We start from the raw sequence: 19,990 nt of genomic DNA, 5'->3' as shown, positions 1-19,990 counted from the left end.
TATATTTTCCTGCTTTGTATGTGTTCTCTTTATAAAAGAAGAGAAAAGGTGGTGCTTTTCAAGAGGAGAGATACTTTGTATGTGCTTAAAGACACACTGCATTTTTATGCTTTTATGATATTTATTTATTAACCTTTTATTGTGGCAGTACCTACACTTTGGAACTCCCTGCCTATTAAACACCAGACAATAGCATTTCCTGTACTCTTTTTGTCGACTGCTAAAAAACATTGTTAAGGCAAGCCTACCCAGATATGTAGTGTGTTGACATGTGTTTTAATATGGTTTTTAGTTTACCACTGATTTTAATCATTAAGATTTTAAATAGCTGCTTTTAAAGTGTTTTTTCCCCAGTTAATTTTTTTGTTTTATTATTGTAATCCCATCATTCCCCGGGTGGTGGTACCACCCAGTTCTGCTGCAATGCTTTCCTCAGACACCCATCCTGGCACCCATCCATTGCAAGTGGCTTGGGGCAGAGACATCTTTTCAGCCTCTTGCTTATATTTTCCTTTGTGAAGCCTCATTTTTTGTTCAAGGACCCTGTTATAATAAAGCTTCTGTACTAGGAAGCTGTTCAGGCCTCATTCACAAGCGCACTTTGACAGCTAGACCACTGAGAAAACAATTAAAAACAGGACTAGTGGGGTCTTTCCGAAGGCAGGGGATACCCATAATCTTCCCCCCTTCTCTTGAACTGAAATTTTGTTAGGAATGAATGTGAAGGCCTACATTTTCCTCAGAACACCTTACACCACAGCAGGCTGCCAAATCTCTCCCCTCACATTCACTTGTGAATACAAAAGTGTTTTAAACACTCGTTTAAGTTGCAGTGTGCTGCCACCCACAGCATTTCCCACCCCTCAGCTTCAAACCATAAGGACTAGCAACTTGATTTTCCAGTTTGTTATCAAAGCTTAGATTCTCAGGTGTGGGTGCTTTCCAAAATTCTCCTCAGGATTTACCCTTGGGCAAAATGGCTGCCAGCAGCTACCCTCGGTGAAAACTGTACAGGAGCTAACCCGAGTTTATTTTATTCATTAAACCATGAATGTGGTTTTGAGTGTGTGTGAGATTGTACACCATACACAAATCTACCCTTCTGATAGGGCCCTCAAACTCCTGGCATGCTGACTGCTGAGAGTTAGGAGTCCTTGTGGGAGAACTTGTTCAATAGAATAACAGAATTGTAGAGTTGGAAGAGGACCTTTGGGTCATCTAGTCCAACCCCCTGCAATGCAGGAAGAGTTGCAACGAAGGAGAAAGGGAAGGGGAGAAAAACCACGCAACAAAGTTTTCTCAGTGAAATCCAATACACCACTGTGTTTATTAACTCGGGATTAAACGTGATAAGCACAACCCGCAGCAAAGGGATAGTTTCCTTCCCCCACACTCAAAAGCTTAATCCTTCTGCTTCTTCAGGAGCTCCTTCAATTGCTCGATCTGGGTGCTCACGCTGCTCTTGGCCGTCCCGCCAGGGGAGGTGTACTGCTCCACGCTGCTCTGCTGGTTGAACACCTGGGAGATGTCGCCTCCCAGCATGGGGCTGGAGGGAAAGAAAATCCAGCTGGAGGTCAGTCAGTGGGTATTCAACAATATTCAGAGAACTTTCTCTCTCTCTCTCTCTCTCTCTCTCTCTCTCTCTCTCATGTTGGTCACACTTTTAAGTGACCAAGAGACAGTCATGCAGGGCAGAGCTGTGTCAGGGGTGAGGGAACCTCAAACCAGGAAGCCAAATGTACCCCTAACAGGTTTCTCTGTCCAGTTCTCTGGACGCTCCCCAGGCCACACATCTCTGAAGAAAAGCCATACCCCTCCGAAGCCCCCGGAGTATGTTTTTTGACTGACTGGAAGTATCCTTGAGCTGGGATGGCTCTCTTTGGCCACCTAACATTCTGCCTTAGAGAGACTCTTGGAAGGAATGATTTTAACGCAGTATAAGATGCCGACGCCTCGGGTCTGCAGCCGTGAGGGCTAGAAACAGCAGAGGTTGGATGCCCTTATGTCATGTATGATGCAGTCGAGGTTCCTGCATTGCACAGGGTTGGACTAGATGGCCGCTGGGGTCCCTTCCAACTCCACGGAACTTGGTTTTCACATTTTGCAAAAAGGGCAACACTTACGTGATGCTCTTCAGGTCCTCTGGGGATAGATGGTTAAGAGTCACTCCTTTGGTCTCAGCTAAGTGGACCGCTTTCCCAACGGCAGTGTGGGCTTGTCTGAACGGCATCTGCAATCGCAAAAGCACACCTTCAGGAGCTTTCCCTTGCGTAGACCTAGCTGATCCCTGCAACCTTCAGCCTGAATCTACGAAGAGTAGGAGGTTGCTATGGCAGCTTCCCCCCTAGGACCTTAAGAGCACAAGCAGAGCCTACTGGATCAGGTCAATGGTCCATTTGGTCTGAGGGGTATTGCGCAGACAAGGAGCACCCAAACACCTGTTGGGGGGGGTCATCTCTTGGAAAACCAGCCCATCTTGCATCAAAAAGTTTTGCTATCTGAAACTTGGGGTGGGTGTTCCCTGCTGAATTATGTAGTGGAATGTAATGGAAACAGATGTCCACATTTACTGTGCAAGCAGAAATTTGCAGCGGTTTCTGCAGGAGACCACAGTTTTTGGTGGCCCTGCATGGTGGTGCCCACCTAGGCCCAGATCCGCTGGGGAAGTCACTGGATCACAGCTCTCAAGTACAAATGCAAGTGGAATCTACCATTTTGGATCAGGAGTAACCAACATGGTGTACTGCCCCCTCCTGATGTTTTTGGGCTCCCATCATTCCTGGCTATTGGTCCCAGCTTCTAGGGGACACCATTGGGGTGGCTACTCCTGCTTCAGACACTCACCCCCTTGCGAACCAGGAGGTTGGCAAGATCCGTAGCCAGCATATCAGGGCTGAGGGCTTTCTCCATGGTTTCCTTGTTGATCTGGAAGAGAATATTTATTTCTTTTGTTGTTTTAAAATTTTATACACCACTTGATTGTGGAAAGCAGCAACCTCAGAGCGGTTTACGAAGAGAACAAAACAATCAAGTTATCAGTCAAAGCAGCTCTTTAAAACATTCCAAAGATACAACTGGGAATAAGAAAACAACCCCAAAAAACAAATTAAAACATACATCCATGTTCTACGTAGGTCTCTGCTTACAAATCCCCCTATTATCACATTGAACTTGTTGGTTGCTTAAAAAACACACTATACAAAATGCATTTATAACAAAAATGCATGAAATTCATTAAAAAGAAATAAAGAAAAGAAACCCAATAGCAGCAGAAACCTTTGGCAAGAGTAGTGAATGCTCCATTGCAAGACATCAGGTATAATGGATAGCCAATTTAAAATAATCAAATCCACTTTAATTGTGCAACCTGGGATTTGGTGGTATACCAAATTTTAAAAATTGTAACAGCCTGGAACCAGCCTTAGAAAGAGAGGGGGAGAGAATGGGAACACTTAATGGGCTTCCTCAGCAAGTAAGGGCAAACCTTCCTAAAAAATAATAATTCTTACCTGGAGAGTAGAGATCACACCAGTGGTGACCTGAAGCACGGCACTCAGGGTGTCAATCACATCGATCACGGCCTCCTTATCTTCCTGTTTGCAGGGGGGAAAACAGACAAATGCTTTTCTCTTTTTACATGAGAAATGTGCTGCTGAACCAGACGAGAAGGCCCACCTGGTCCTGCAAAACATCACATACCCTCCAATATTTCTTCAGTGAAAATAAGGACATCCTAACGAAAAGCGGGACATTCTGGGATCAAATCAGAAACCAAGACGGCTTCTCTAAATCAGGGATGTCCCTGGAAAATAGGAACACCATGAGCAAGGCCTTGTAGGCAATGGCTGTCCCCTGCAATTTATCCACATTGACCCAGAGAACAGACTCAACCTGAGTGCTGCACACATCTTGTGGCAAGAAGTTCCACAGATCCTCTGTGTTTCTTACCCTCGATCCAAGCCCCAGCTGCAACCCAGCTGCGCCAGAAGGTGGCAGTTTGTAACTGGGACCTAGGTAAAGCCATTAATGCCCCCATCCTTTTACCTGCAGGTCTTTGTTGTAGGCACTGGGGAGTCCTTTCAGTACCACGAGAAGTCCAATAGTCTGCAAAGAACAAGGAAGGAATGAGATGGGAGAGGGCATTTAATAACACTGAAAAAGTATGTGTCACAAATACATTCAGGTACGGACAAATCCACTGGATTTTTCTTTCAAAGGAAAGTTCTCAAGGGTCACCTGTATTTTATTCCTTTATCAACATACCCCCAATGGTCATCTAGTCCAACCCCCTGTAATGGTCATGTCGTCCAATTGTCCAACCCACTGCAGTGCAGGAATCACAACTAAAATTTTTGAGGCTTTGTCACTGACTGAACCTGAACCAAGCCTGCGCACTCACCCTTCCGATCACACGGCCAGTCTTGCTACGGATCAGTTCGAGGCTGTCCGGATTCTTCTTCTGAGGCATCAGGCTGCTCCCGGTGCTTTGAAAAACAAAACAGAATATGTCACACTTAGAGCAAAGCAAGATCTGGTTCAACCTCTCAGGCCGCAGCAGTACTTTTCAGCCTCTCTGTGGGTGGGAGAAAAGCAACCTCTCTATATTGCTCTGCTTGAAACTGCAGAGGATTTTGGAACAGGCCCCATTAGGGGCAGTGGTAGACACAAGGGTATGAACCACAGATCTCAGTGTTTGAGTAAAATAAAAATGAATTGAACTGGAGCTGGGTTGAGCTGAGTTACTACCTGGCGTATTCATTTGGGAAGGGGAACAAATTAAAAGTTTGCATTACCTTGAGATGATTGGTGATAATATAAGGAGAAACTGAAATGATTTGGAGCAAGATCCATGTGGAAATTGAATTGAATGGAAGGGAAACTACTGCGGAGTGCAAATTAATGGAAGAATTTATCTCAGAAAATTGGGGGGGGGATTAAGTTTTCTTTTCACTCCTGTGACTTTAAGTTCTATGTTTGCTTATATTAGCATATGCAAATTTGTGCCCTATCCCAAATCTTTTAAGTATGTCAATACCTCTGTGCCTTACAGTGCACAGTTAGACCACAAGCTGCAGTTTATTAATTGTGCCATGTGGATTAGAAGCATGACCCCAGGAATATCCAGTGTAGTGGAGGAAGAAGCTGTCATCTTTGTGAGGGGGTGTCTTTTAATCCCCTATCAGCCATCTCATTCAGAAACTCCTGATAAGTGAGCAAGGAAAACAGAGATCCCCAAATGCCTAGCTTAAAAGCCATTGGACGTAGAATCATAGATTTGCAAGGGACCCCTGCAATGCAAATATTCTCTGAAAAGGTGGCCCTTCCACCTCTGCTTGGGCAAGACTGCCGGAGGAATCCCCGGAACAGGGTTAAGAAATTCCACAGCGTTACCAGAATGCATCGGAGAGAGTGATGAATCCGAACTCCTTTGTGGCAAAGAGAATCAGGTCTTCGGCTAATTTGCTCAGGTGGATCATGAGCAGAGAAGAAGTGGAAAGGAACTCCACTGGAGGGGAAAAATGAGGGGAAAATAAATCTCATCGGTTGCCCTCAAACAGGGAACAAGATTATAGTCCATCAGGCTGTCCTGTTTTAACTAGCTCACTCTTATTGCAAAGCCTTCAAGGTTCTAGTCCTCTGCAAACCTACCCCCTGCAACCGATTCCAAATATTCGGAACTCTGCCCTGACACAAAAACAGCACACTTACCCGCAAAGTCACGGTCGCTCACAGCATCAATGCTGTTGATACTGATGGATGCCATCTCGAGTTCTAGAATGAAAAAAGACAGACAGAAAGAGACACATCAAGGAAATTTGAGCAAAAGAGTAACAAAGTCAGATTGATTCACTTTGCACGCAGATGTTGCCACAAGCGAAGAGCAGATTAAGGGGGTAAGAGAAAGTGAATGTATTGTTGTGTGAGAGGGGAAAAAGAGAAAACACCTCAGACCAATTCAGCCTAAAATCTAGGCTCCTTTATTTTTGGCAGTCTGTAAATGAACTCCCTTCACCTTCTGGAAGAATGGTTTTGCTCTGTTTCATTTGGAAGGAAAAATGCACCACTCACCTTTACGGATAAGTTCACGGTCCAGGCCAAGTGGGTTGCCAGCCAGAGCACCACTGCAAAAATAATAAAATAAAATAAATGGAGAGAAGAGTTAGAAATAATCCCTCCTCCCCAAACAGGATCCTCTTCTAACCTCCAGTTCAGAGGAAGGGCAGCAAGGGCTGAAGCCGCCTAGCAGGGGAAGCCCACATTGCCCAGCCAAGATCCTTTGCAACACTGCAGGGAGGTTGTACATGGGGTGGGAGCCATGGAATTGAGAAAACACTTCCCTCCTTTCCCTATACATACTAACAATTTGCTGTCAGCAGTTACAGGATATATTGGTCCATTACATTACAATTATTATTAACATCCGAAGGAGACAAGTGTACACGAGACATCCTCAAGATTCACAGGTGATGATGAGCTACTGGTCTTAGCTGGCCCAGGTGTAACTAACATCAGAAGGAGATTCAGTTTTTACCTTCCCAAAGGCAGGACGTCGATCCTCTTCTTCACCTCCGAGAGACGCTCAGAATCCCTGGTCAAAGCCACGGCGTGGCTGTTGGAAGTCAAGAGGAAGAGACTTGAAAAGGAGCAAGCAAACCCATATCTCTAAAAAGAGGCGCCTGCCCGCCTACCCGCCAGGGCCAAGGAATTTTACTTCTTGGATCTGGAGCCTCCTGGATCATAGAAAGCAGATTTTGATGACCTAGTACTCTGCACATGCTCAGACTACCTCTCCCTTCCAGGTTGAAAGCTGCTACAGGATGGATTGGGGCAACTTACTAGAAGGAACTCCGGAAGGTGGGGAAGGCATCCGTTACCTTAATAAGAGATGGCTCCATCTGATTGGCTGAGCCCTTTGCAGGTGGGTGTAACCAGGAAGGATCACTTCAATTTCACTGCAAAGAAACACAGGAGACCACCAAGTTACAAAATCACATTTCACTGACTTTGGACCAAGTTTGTTGCCTACTGCACAAAGATTTGCAGTGTTGTCTCCACCCACTCTTGGCCTCTGGCCTTGCCCTTTTCTGACACATGGCTCACAGATGGTTGCCCAACAGGGAATGTAGTCCTCGGACTGGGGAAAAGGAAAAGATTCCCTCTTCCAGCTTAGGGCTTCAGAAAGCCAATACCAGCCATTAAAGTTGTCCCCATAAATGAACTGGCAGCCAGTGACTAGTCCAAGAAGAGGGGACAGTGTGGTTTAGTGGTTAGAGTGTTGGACTAGGGCAGACCAGGGTTCGAATCCACCACTCGGCCATGAAACTCACTGGGCAACCTTGGGCCAGGCACTGCCTCTCTCAGCCTAGCCTACCTTGTAGGGCTGTTATCGGGAATTAAATGGGGAAGCACCATGCACACCACCTTGAGCTCCTTGGTGGAAAAGGATGGGATATAAATGCAATAAAATATATATAAGTAAAATGTGGCGGAGGGGCAGGGAGAAAATAAAGAGAAGCTTACGCAGAAGCACGCTCCACCAGGGTGCGGATGAGCTGCTGCAGGTGGCCGGAAAGCACTGTGATAGAGCTCTTCATCAACAACCTCAGGTCGGTCACCACCTGGAAGAAAAGCCGCAAAACATCTCACTGCTCAGGCCTCACGGAAGAAAGACCAACAATTCCACCTGGAGACGCTGATCTGGCCCCTTTCACAGAGGATGCTGAAGGAGATCATTTGGGATCAGTTTAGCTGGTCAAGGATACCGTTCCAAAGGCATGCACCACATGTCATAGTGGCTGGGCAGTTGCTAAGATTGGGGGGTTCACACTGAAAAAGAGCCTTGCCCTATGGCCCCTGGCTTGCTCACTTGCCTCTTTTCCTGATGGGCATGCCAACCACAACAGTGGCAAGGAAGAAGAGCAATGGAGGGTGTTTTGTCCAAGCCCTTCTACCCAAGAAACCTGCAGAAGGTCCTGATGGCATCCAAGACAACCGTTTTGGAATCCATGTAGCATTCGATTGCTTGGAGTGGATATCCTTTACCCTGGCCTCAGAGATGTGCATTATTGGAGCACAGCTGTTACTTCTGAGAAACATGTTGTTCTCTCCTCCTGGGTTGGAGGGTGGGGAGGATGGGAGTGAAGGCCTCCTAGTTTCAGATGGGGGGGGGGACGTTCCCAGCCGTACCCGGAGACACCATTGGGGATCAAACCCGGGACCTTGGGTGCAAAGCAGGTGCTCTTTCACTGAGCTATGGCTCTTGCTGCTGCTGCTGCAGCAGCAGCAGAGTGCAGGGCTAGATCTCATGGTTTTGACTTAAAGGAGAGTAGAATTTGGTTCCATTAGAAGATGCCTTCTACAGAACCCATTGGTCCATCTAGCTCAATGCCGGCTCCACTCACTTGCAGCGGCTCTCCAGTTTGCAAACGAACAATCTGGGAGCAAAGTGTTGCTCATCCACTGAGCTATGACCCTTACCTGTCTTGCACACATATGTTCACACACTTATTAAAATAATGCAACGATGAATTCAATAAAACACATTTCTATTTCCCACAGCTTGGAAACATTTCTTCCCCCGTTCAGTGACATTCTGGGCAAACATTTCCCTGCACCTCGGTGGCCAATTGGGTAAGACCACATCCCTGGTCCATCCCTCAACTCCTTTGCCTCTGCTGTGGGTTAAAAATTGCTCATTTAATAATGTATTACTATTACTAATTTTAAAAAATGCAGGTAGTGAGTCATGGAAACTTGTCTGCAAAAGCAGATTTTTCTGCTGAGGGTCTCCTGATAAGAACCTGGGTGCCTTGGTCCTAGACACACTTACCTGGGAGTAAGCCCTATTAAATTCAGTGGGAATTACTTCCAAGTAACCATGTATGGAATTGCATGGGGGGGCACTCAGCTGGAGGCCAGTTAGCTCCCTACAAGGCCTGAAGGGCCAGTATCTGGCTGTGGGGAATGCAGGAATCAAGATACAAGATATATTTGGCACAGTTCAGGTACCGCTTCATTGCTGAGTGAACTGGAGGCGGCCATCCAGTGTGAGAATAAGCAGGACTTGAACCCATGGCCTTCAGAGATGCTGACAAGCTCCTTAACCACCAGGCCACTTTGCCTCTCAACTGCAACAGCTCTGGGCTAGAGGAGGAAAAGAGGGCTTTGGAGGAATCAGCTATGGAAAGGGGCCACCTTGAAAGAGCAAACAGACTCCGAATTTTACACAAGCAACTGGTCCCCAAGACCAAGAACATATTTTTAATAATAAAGAAGAGACAGAAAAGCTCAGTAGCTATGAATGAATAGCTCGTTGTACTCGGTTCAGAGTGTTGGGTACCAGAGCTGTTGGGCTAGGGAGAAAAACAAAGGCAGCTGAGATGGAGATACGGTGGTAACTCAAAGCACATTTGAGTTATACTGTGTGCTGTTCTGGTCGCCTCATCTCAAAAAGGATATTGGAAAAGATTCAGAAAAGGGCAACCCTAATGATCAAGGGGATGCAGTGACTCCACAGCGCCACCCGCTCCCTCTGATGCTTGATTAAATGGGCCATTGACCCGATTCTCTTATTTATGTTGTTACAACTTCAGCAAGGAGGAAGGGCCCTTCCCCAAAACACCATCCTCATCCCAGTGGAGTTTGCCGAAGAGGAGCCGGAAAGCTGATCTCATGCAAATAGATTCAGAGCACGATGGTGCAACTCCCGATTTCAGAAATGTGGGATTACTGGCTGTTTATCCTCTGTATCAGAAAATCCCTAAACCTTGCACAATCTGACTTCAGCTGGACAGAGGAAGGGGCAAAGGGCAATGGCTTAAATCAGGGTGTCTACAAGAATCCCTACTCATTTCCCCACCATCTTGTGAGATTTTTTGGAAGTGTGACTTATCTGGAAAGCTTTAAGGACTAGAAACTTGATGTTATATTTTAAAACAGAATAGCTTTTTCAGAACGCTCCCTCCCGCAATACCTTCTGCTACTACATTTACATAGGAAACAGAGAGAGAGAGAAACAGGTAGGATAGCTAAAACTGCTAATAAGCCATCCACTCTTGTTTTCCTACTTGATCGTTTCTGCTTCTTCCGGTGTGAAGCTTCCCAGCCACATCACCAATCAGCTCCTGGAAAAAAGGAGTCGTCGTCATTGTCAGTCCAATGCTTTGGAGGAAGTAGATCTTGAAAACAGTTATTCATTGGCTATGTTTGCATGAAATGCTAAGCCATGGTTTGTCTGAAGCAATGGTTTGCAGAATAAACCATGGTTGTCTCCCCAACAAATAAACAAACCATGGTTTCTTACTTTAAAGCTGGGGTCCTTGATGTGGTGTTTGCAGGCACCATGGTCTCCTCAGACAGCCCCCTTGGCACCCACTTAGGCCCCATGTCCATCCCTTTTTTATTTTCATAATTTGAGGTGATTTGTTTTTATTTTATTTTTGCTTGGGGATGGTTCTGAGAGGTTTGCCTGTTTGGGGAGGTAGGGCTCTGTGGATCTAAAGGTTGGTTTGTTTTTGACCTGCTTGTGCTTTCGGCCTCTATGATCCTGCTGTCCTATAGTTATCCAACTGTGTTTGTAGCCCCAAAAGGGCCATTAGGACACTGAAAATTAGGGTACGGATCTCTTTTGGTGGACAAACAGGAGGTAAGGGGAAGCTTGCTTCTTCCTGAAATGGACATAGCCAAAAATCCCTTAGAATCTACAGTCCCCAGAAGAAAAAAGCCACAGAACGTAGATTGAACAGGTGCACCAAACCTTGAGCCTGCGTTCAATGGTGGTGTGGATGTCCTCATCAGTTTTGGCGATCACCAAAGTGCCCTTGGAAATCTCCTCAGAAATCTACAAATACAGCAGAAAAAGGGCTGGTTAGTAATTAACAAGGCGGTCTTTGCTGCTTGTGTTTGTGGCGGGATGAGTTAGAGAGTCATTCATGCATTTAACAGCTGAGTCCAAGAAACTGTGTTTAGGAGCCCTGCTTCTTTCCAGGAGAAAGTCAAAAAGAGCCAGCATGCACTTATGGGTGTCAGCATATTGGGAAGTGGATGACATCACCCACCACAGAAATATTTTTGGCTCTGGGGTGCTCTTATAAAAGGAACTGTACACTGGATAAGGAGAAGTTGATTCTTCCTTCTAACAAAGGAATCCCAGACTGATGTGATGGGGGGGACACAAATTGCATGCTCTTGAAGTAGAGATTTTCTAACCTGTTCTTGGCAAGGACAGAGGGGAAACAAACCCACACAGGCCCCAGTTCTTAAATTCTAATGTTCCCTACTCAAGATGAAACAGTCCCCGTCTCCCAAAGCACCCTTTCTAGATCTTGTAAGCTTGCTTTGAAGTTCCCGGATCAATACCTTCTCAAGCCCACTGATGATCTTCTCCACTTCGGCTTTGGATAAGATCCCAGCTTTCTCCAGAGCCTTGGCATAAGCTATACTTGAGCGGACGTCAACTTCCGCCAAGCGATGGTCTACCTCTATCGAAGAGTTGAGCTTCTCCATGATGGGATCAAGACTCCCCGTCAGCCTTCCTCCGTAAAGTTTATCACCCTGGGGAAAGAAGGAAGATGCCTTGCGCAGGTTAGCAAGAATGAGAAATTAAGAAGGAATGTAGGAAATAACACCCTGGGTTTATCTAGCTCAGTATTGTTCACATGGACCGGCTCTCCAGGGTTTCAGACAGGGAGCATCTCCTAGCCCTATCTGGAAATGCAACTGGCGACTGAGCCTTCCTTGGAGGTTTTTTTTTAGCAGAGCTTGGATGGCAAATCTATCATGTATGATTCAGTCGAGATTCCTGTGTTGCAGCGGGTTGGACTAGATGACCCTCGGGGTCCCTTCCAACTCTACAGTTCTATGATTCTAAGCTGCCTTGTACTTCATTACACAGTTGGTCCATTTAGCACTGACTGGTAGTGGCTCTCTGGGGTTTCAGGCAGGGCACGTTCCCAGCCCTACCAGGGTTGAACCTGAGACCCCCCCCCAAGCGGCAGAGCTCCCCTCAAATGTTGATTCTGAAATCATATGACTCACAGATCTACCTCTGGAGCTCACCGCCTCTCCCTCTCCCCCAGCCAACTTTTTGGTGAATCCAGCACATATAGCTTATTATTGATCTTCAGCAGAACACTCAGTGGATCACAATCTGCTTCTGTCAGCACAGGATTCCGTTGCTGCAACTGCTCCCGTTGCCTCAAAACAAATAGGAGGGCAACATGTGACTGCTCTGCCTCTTCAGGAGCCAAAGGTCAGCCGGCCAGGAAATATCATTTCAGGGTCAAGCCACACTGAAGCCTGCATTCAGCACTTAAAAAAATAAAAATGCTTCTTTTTCCCAGGCAATGCCAGCAATGGAGGTTAGCATTGAGAAGCATCACTTGCAAATACTCTTTTTTTGCAAGAGACAGCGAGTCTTGTTAGGGGAGGATTCGCTTTCAAAAGGAAGGGTCTCTGAACGCAGGACTGAGTCAGACCTGCCGGTCCATCCCAGCCCTACTGCATGCAGAGAAGATGCTCTGCCACAGAGCCACAGCCTTTGCCCTGAAAATAAAGTTAAGATTCTAGTCCTCATGTTTTTGAATCAAAGAACCCAGGAAGCTGCCTTATGCTGAGATGCACCGCAGGTCCATCTAACTCAGAATTGTGTGCACTGACTGGCAGTGGCACTCCAGAGGTTTTGGCAGGGAGTCTCTCCCAGCCCTACCTAGAGATGTTATCTGGGAGTGAACCCGGGAGGTTCTGGACACCAAGCTGATGCTCTGCCACTGAGCTGCTTGCCCTCTGCCCTATGGAGGTTTTCAAACAGAGGATGGGCTGCCATCTGTCAGGGATTATCTAGCTGTGGTTCCTGTGTTATAGGGGGTTGGACTAGATGACCCCTGGGGTCCCTTCCAACTCTACAGTTCTAGAAATCAGTATAGATCCTTCCAATACAGCATGTGCACATCAGACTGTGGGTCCACCTTGCCCAAGAGTGTCTGACTTGACCAGAAAACGGCCCTCAGCCATGTGAGTTCCTTTGAAACGGACGTGCCAGGGAGGGCGTCAGACTCCCCAGGAGCCTTCTGTATGCAATGCAGGTGCACCGCCACAAAGCCTGGCCCCTTCCAATCTCTCCCCAACCCCTGGCCTTCCAGCACTGCAAACCCCTTACATTCCCACCCCAAATTCATTCGCCTCTTGAACATAAGAACCGCCTGCTGGATCAGGCCAGTGGCCCATCTAGTCCAGCATCCAGTTCTCACAGTGACCCCACCCAGATGCCTGTGGGGGACCCCTAAACACGGATTTGAGCACAAGAGCATCTCTTCCTTCCTGTGGTTTCCAGCAACTGGTTTTCAGAAGCATCGCTGCCTCCAGCTTTGAAGGCAGAGCGCATCCATGATGGTTCCTAGCCACTGATAACCTTCACCTCCGTGAATTTGTCCTATCCTCCTTAAAAGCCATCTAGGTTCGTGGCCATCCCTGCCTCCTGTGGGAGGGAGTTCCACAGTTTAACTATGTCCCCTGTAAAGAAGAACTTCCTTCTATGTGTCCTGAAATCTGCCAACATTTAGCTGATGGCACACAATAAATAAGAAGGTTCTATGATTCAATCCTCCAAGGGGTCAAAAAAAAAAGAAACTTAGATGCCCAGCAATAGCTGTTGTCTGAAAACTCAGGCACCAGATGTCTAGAATCTAAGTGCTACAAATGAAACCATAAGAATAGCCCTCTTGGGGCTGTTTAGCTCAGTACTCTGCCTCCAACAGAGGTTAGTTCAATGAACTCACATATATGCATGGTTTAACAGCCAGGCCCTTGTTCACTAACAGCAGTGAGAGAGGTACACTGCCTCTAACCATGGAGGGTATACGAGTCTCATCTAACCATGCTAACAATCCCAATAAAGGGGCACCCATATGTCTGCTCTGCAGCAATGGAATACACCATGTATTTTATTTTTTCACATCCTACTCTCCAGCCTTGGAAAAAATGCTCATCAAGTGGCATACAAATCTCAGTAATAAAACAGCTCCTGATCTTGGGCTTAAATTGTAAAGCACATGACACAAAAGGAAAAGGGATTTGGAGGGAGGAGGAAAACAGCAAACCCAGAAACTGGTTCTTAGCATGTAAGACCCTTCACCAGCTCTTTGGTGACAGTGAATTCCACCATCCCAAAAAATCCTTATCCCATGCTGCAACCATGCCCTCTCCAGCATGCAAGCTACTGTCAGTGCCATCTAAACTGAAAATGAATCACAGAAATAACTACAAACCCTAATTTTGCTCAAAATGATTTCTGATGTGAAGCCTCCGCAATGACAAATCTTATTGTGAAAAAGGACAGGGATGGAAGGTGGGGTTTTTTGGGGGGGGGGGATACGGGGGGGGGGGAGAGGTGAATTTCCAAAAACTCCCAGCTCACCTCGGATGCCATGTCTGGCGATGTTTCCTCCTTCTCCAACTTGGCTTAGAAAGAAAGAAAGCTTTGCAAAATCTGGAAGAGAGCCAGAGATTGGGGGTGGTTTGACACTTGCATAAGAAGCCTGCCCCTCTACCATCCCAGACAGACAGACAGACAGACAGACACAGCGAGACAGAGAGGCGGTGCATCCTTTCCCCTCTCTGCAAAGCTACTGGAGAGACCGCCAGGGAGCGCCCCGCAGCTGCTTCCCACGATGGGCTCACCTGCTGCGCCTCTGAAGCACCAGCCAGCCGATCTGTGCTGTTCCAAGCTGCCCAGGGCTCCCCTTTTCAAGCGGCAGCCTCCAGCAAGCCACGCCCCCTGGGCGGGGCTTACGGTCAGATCGGATAGTTGGCCCCACCCACCGACCCTCTGGCTTTACCTCAACGCTTCTGGAAGGGCTGCTGTCAAATCTGTATTCCTAATAGCTCCAAGTGATTAAACTCATCAAGAGATATCAAACTCGCTCTTGTTGCAGAGTTTTGTTTTTTTACCGACTCTGTCTCCAAATCTTAGGAAATAATTTAGCAAGTTATGTGAGTGGCGGGGAGAGGGAAGTATTACTGTATATTATAGCTAGATTATGATGATCCCTCCCTCCCTATCTATCTATCTATCTATCGCATTTATCTCCCACCTTTTTCTCCAAGAAGCCCAGGAGGACTTAGAAAAGTCAGCGCACAGCACTGATTAAACATGTTGGTTGTAGGATGCTGACACGTGTTTTGATCTGTTTTTAGCTTATTGCTGGATCTTTAATTTTTTTTTAATTTGGATGTTTTAGATTAGCTGCCTTTGACTGGTTTTACTGATCATGTTATGGTTTTGTTCTTTTGGTCGCCCTTCCCCTTTTGTATCAAATATTCCAAAATTAGAGGAGTTGTATTTGTGCAAGGCTCTAAGAACCAAGAGGCACAGAATGAAGTGCATCAAAGAATGCCACATTCCTGCTTTTATCATTTCTTATTTTGTTATGCTGTGGTGATTTTAAGTTGCTGCTCCTGCATTCCTACAGCGCTTGACAAATCAGATCAAGGAAATGGTTTCAAAAGCAACCCTGTCCATCATATCCAAATATCTTTCATATGTATCAGTCTCTCCCTCCTCGTACCATGTAATAATCTGTGTTTTTTTATGAGTTTCCCCCCTTTATTAATGACACAAATCAGATAAGGTTAAGCACTTTAGCTTACTTATCTAAGTAGGAGATGTTATATCCCCCCACTTGCTGGCTTTATCTGGATTGCTTAATTTCTATAAAAAATCTCTGGAAATCTCACTTTTGGGTTGCTGTTGTGATGGAAAAGCAGTCTGCACTGGCTCAGGGAAGCAAAGTAACATAGGAAGCTTAATATTTATTTACTTGTTGGTTGTTTATTAAATTTGTATGCTGCAGTTCACAACATAAAAATACAAAATGAGAACACAAAATATAATAAAAACAAGACCCACAAACCCCCACAAACCAATAACTTTCCTCCCATAAGCCTCCTTATGCTAAAACCGGCCCATGTGGAAATCTGAGCAGTTAAGGCACCACAAAATACCCATTTCACAGAAGGAGAAATGGGTGATGTTCAGAAACCACTACCCACAACACAATCCAAACCAGCATGGGTGTAGTGGTTAGAGTGTTGGACTAGGGTCCAGGAGATGAGTTCAAATCTCCATTCCACCATGAAGCTAACTGGGTGTCTTTGGGACAGTCATCTTCTCTCAGCCTACCTTGCTTCACAGGGTTATTGTGAGGATAAAATGGAGAGTAAGAGGGTGAGAAGGGTGTATTCCACCATGAGCTGATGGGAGTTGTAGTCCTAAATTTCTGAAGGGCAGCAGGATGGTAAAGGCCGACCTAAAGGAACAACTGAAGCTGTGTATCCCATTAGCCGATTGCAAAAAAATCTAAATTCATATGAAACATTTTTCTTTGATATGCAGATTCTTATTTCTCCTGAAGGTACTGAAGATGCTGTGATTTATGCCTCCCTTTCCCCTGTTGTTGTGTTTCCCCCTATGTCATTTTGTTTACTGTAACCTCTTTGGGGCAAGGACCTGCCTTCTTGTCCCTTGCAAAGTGCCAGGCACATTGACAGATGGACCACAAGCAATTATACTGAAAAAAATTCAGTGTAAGTAAATCAACAAATGGTTGGGGCAACGTCTTGTGTCTTTAAGAGTAAGCATAATGGTTTTAAAGTAGTTTTTAATGTTGTATTTTGCATTGCTGTCACCCACTCTGGGACTTTCTGGTGAAGGGCAGGTAAGAAATATAATAATAATAACAACTGTCATTTTATTATTATTCCTAGATTTGTGTGTGGTATACTGTAGTGGGTAGTGTCGAACTGGACCCGGGAGAGACAAGGGTTCAAATGAAATTTGCTGGGTGTGACCTTGGAGGGCAGTTACTGACTTTCAGCCTAACCTACCTTGCAAGGTTGTTGCAGGGATGAAATTGGAGGGGAAGAGGGGGTGGTAAGTCAACTTGAGCTCCTTGGTGAAAAAGGTAGGGTATAAATGCAACAAACCAACAAATAAATAATAAACATCCGGGTCCTCATAATATAAAACTCTTTTATTTTATTATTCTTAGATTTATGTGTACAAATAAAATAAAAGTTCCTTTTAAATTATTTTAAAACTGAATAGTATAGCAATGATTCTTCATTCTTTAAGAAGCAATTATGTTTAATGAATGCGGGGTGCTAAAATGAGCTTTTTAAAAAAAAGTACGTTCAGCATTGCAAGAAAGATTCTGTATACATCCTGAAAGTGCTGGTGAAATGCTTGATCAGCTGAACTTGTATGGAGAGGTGTTGACATTTTGGGTTTTTTTAAACCAGTTGTTTTAATGAATAGGGAATGTTTGTGCATGCTTCCTTTTTTTAAAAAAGAAAGAAACAGAAAGAAAAGGAAAGGAAAGGGGAGAGAAAAAAGACACTTTGGTGTCATCAGCAAAATGCTGAGCGTAGTAAACATCTTTCATGACAAAGAATACAAATACAGTACTCACAATAGCTGGCGCTGGGCCTCTCTGCTTTCAATAGTTAATACCGACATGCACACAAGTGACCCTGGGCCCCCCTGCCATCTCACTCAGAACGCTGCACCGAAACGTTGCTATGCTGAGCACACTTTTTTGGGGAGGAAAAAGGGGACAAAGTGCCTTTGTTCTCTCTGTGTTGTCTAGCAACATGGCTGGGCCAGGGACCAGCAAGAAAGCTCTGTGTGTGTATATAAGTTTCTCTCTTGCTAACCGGAGGGTGCTTTCATGCAGCCACTTATCGTAGCTGCTGTTTTTATTTCATAGAATCATAGAACTGTAGAGTTGGATGGGACCACCAAGGTCATCTAGTCCAACTCCCTGCAATACAGGAATCTTTTGCCCAGCGTGGGGCTCGAGCCTGTGACCATGAGGTCAAGAGTCTCTCACTATCTACTAACTGAGCTATCCCTGCTCTGATGTTATTAACGGACAGATACAATAGAGTTCAAAGTTATAGATTTCGGAGATTAAGGCTCTCATGCTCTACTGGCTGAGCTATACCATACGGACTTAAAGGTAAAGGGACCCCTGACCATTAGGTCCAGTCGTGACAGACTCTGGGGTTGCGGCACTCATCTCCCTTTATTGGCCAGGGGAGCCGGCGTACAGCTTCCAGGTCATGTGGCCAGCAGGACTAAGCTGCTTCTGGCGAACCAGAGCAGTGCACGGAAATGCCGTTTACCTTCCCGCAGGAGCGGTACCTATTTATCTATTTGCACTTTGACGTGCTTTTGAACTGCTAGGTTGGCAGGAGCAGGGACCGAGCAACGGGAGCTCACCCCGTCGCGGGGATTCGAACCGCTGACCTTCTGATCGGCAAGTCCTAGGCTCTGTGGTTTAATCCACAGCGTCACCTGCATCCCTCTACCATACGGACTTAGCTGTTGCCAAAAACTTACACATTGCTCAATTGTAGCAGAAAAACCTCAAAGTGGTTTACAAAGAGAATAAAACAATTAAATTATCAGTAAAAACAAGCATGGCCAACAGCCAGGGATTGTAGGAGTTGTAGATCTGCATTATCTGGTGGGCAAATGTTTCCCCACACCCAAGTAAAAGGGGAAACAATTGCTGTAGCTGCACAGCATAAGAACGTAAGAAGCGCTTGCAGGATCAGGGCTGTGGTCCCACACCAAATGCATATTTTATTTGTTTATTTAATATCCCACCTTTCTTCCAAGGAGCTCAAGGTGGCATACAGGGCTCTCCCAAAGGGCTGCCTTTGAAATGTGATCAGAAACTTTGACTGGCTCAAAGAGCTGCAGCCAAACTGTTTGCAGGGGCTGGTTACAGAGAAGCAGATGACTCCTTTGCTACAAGAGCTCCACTGTTTCCAGGCGCAATTCAAAGTGCTGGTTGTGACCTATAAAGCCCTACGTGGTTTAAGTCCAAGCTATCTGAAAGATGGTATTCCCTCACTTGCCCAGGCTCTGAGATCTTCAGGGGAGGTCCTTCTCTTGGTGAAGAAATTAAAGCACATCGCTTCCCCCAAAGGATCCTGGGAGCTGTACTTTCTCCCCCCCACAGAGCCACAATTCCCAGAACCCTTTGCAAACTACTGTTCCCAGGACTCGTAGAAGGGATCCTTAGGGTCATCTAGCCCAGCTCACTGCAATGCAGGAATCTCAACACACAGTCCTCCATCCAATCTGAAACCATACTGGACCCTGCTTAGCTTTGCAAATGTGCTAGCATTTTTATTGCTGCACCACATAAGGGGAAGTGGCACACTTTCTAAACGTGCCTTGGCTATGCTCTAAAACGCATGGTGTGGTTTACTAGGGATAACCTCACAGGTTGTTAATGAGTTTTAGTATCTGCAAGTTGCTTTGAGTCATTTTCAGTGGATAAAGTGACAACCATAATAATAATAATAATAATAATAATAATAATAATAATAGATTCAGGTAGGTAGCTGTGTTGGTCTGAAGCAGTCGAAATAAAAATAAAAAATTGTCCAGTAGCATCTTATAGACCAACTAAGTTTGTTCTGTATAAACTTAGTTGGTCTATAAGGTGCTGCCAGACAATTTTTTATTTTTTTTATTCCTCCCCCAATAATAATAATAATAATAATAATAATAATACACTTGATCTTAGCCAAAAGGCCAAGAAGTGATGTTGATTATGATAATAAAAAATGGGGTAGTAGCAGTGGTGGGAATACGATGTGTACCTGCTATAAGGTGGCTGCTGGTTCGATTTCTTTCTATGCTAGAGGTTATTTTAATTTACACTATAAAAAGTAGCGACCTAATAATAACAAAGAGGATGGTGCTGCGAGACTGACGCGGGTTCGATTCCTTCCCGGGACAGAAGTCATATTCCAGCGTGAAAGGTATTATTGATACCTTCATATACTATTTCCTCCCTTTCCTGCGGAAAGAGCCGTCCGCCCTGAACTCCCTCGAGGAAGGCGGGAGGAGGCCGCCGAGATCCCCGCTCCGACCGGCCGCCCTCCCGTCTCGGAAGCGTTGCCCGGAGGGGAAAGA

General features: G+C 45.6%; 1 protein-coding gene across 2 annotated transcripts; it reads right to left on the bottom strand.

The window, feature by feature from the left end:
* Positions 1–1,294: 1,294 nt before the first annotated feature.
* ASL (argininosuccinate lyase) lies at positions 1,295–19,982 on the bottom strand. Of its 2 annotated transcripts, none has more exons than XM_080984025.1 (17): positions 19,850–19,982; positions 14,414–14,485; positions 11,359–11,553; positions 10,757–10,840; positions 10,068–10,124; positions 7,522–7,619; positions 6,876–6,953; positions 6,533–6,610; positions 6,070–6,122; positions 5,710–5,772; positions 5,392–5,506; positions 4,400–4,484; positions 4,045–4,104; positions 3,510–3,593; positions 2,845–2,925; positions 2,124–2,230; positions 1,295–1,546 (listed from the first exon to the last, which is right to left on the bottom strand). In XM_080984025.1, exons 2-17 carry the CDS (start codon positions 14,423–14,425, stop codon positions 1,402–1,404), a joined length of 1,395 nt encoding a protein of 464 aa, XP_080840151.1. In that variant the 5' UTR covers positions 14,426–14,485; positions 19,850–19,982; the 3' UTR covers positions 1,295–1,401. The 2 variants fall into 2 exon arrangements, with proteins under 2 accessions (XP_080840151.1, XP_080840150.1); XM_080984024.1 differs by lacking the exon at positions 19,850–19,982 and adding an exon at positions 14,677–14,813.
* Between the last annotated feature and the right edge of the window lie 8 nt (positions 19,983–19,990).

The sequence above is a fragment of the Podarcis pityusensis genome, assembly GCF_964106645.2.
Source record: "Podarcis pityusensis genome assembly, chromosome: 15".
NCBI lineage: Eukaryota > Metazoa > Chordata > Lepidosauria > Squamata > Lacertidae > Podarcis > Podarcis pityusensis.
This window is presented reverse-complemented; position numbering and strand designations above follow the sequence as displayed.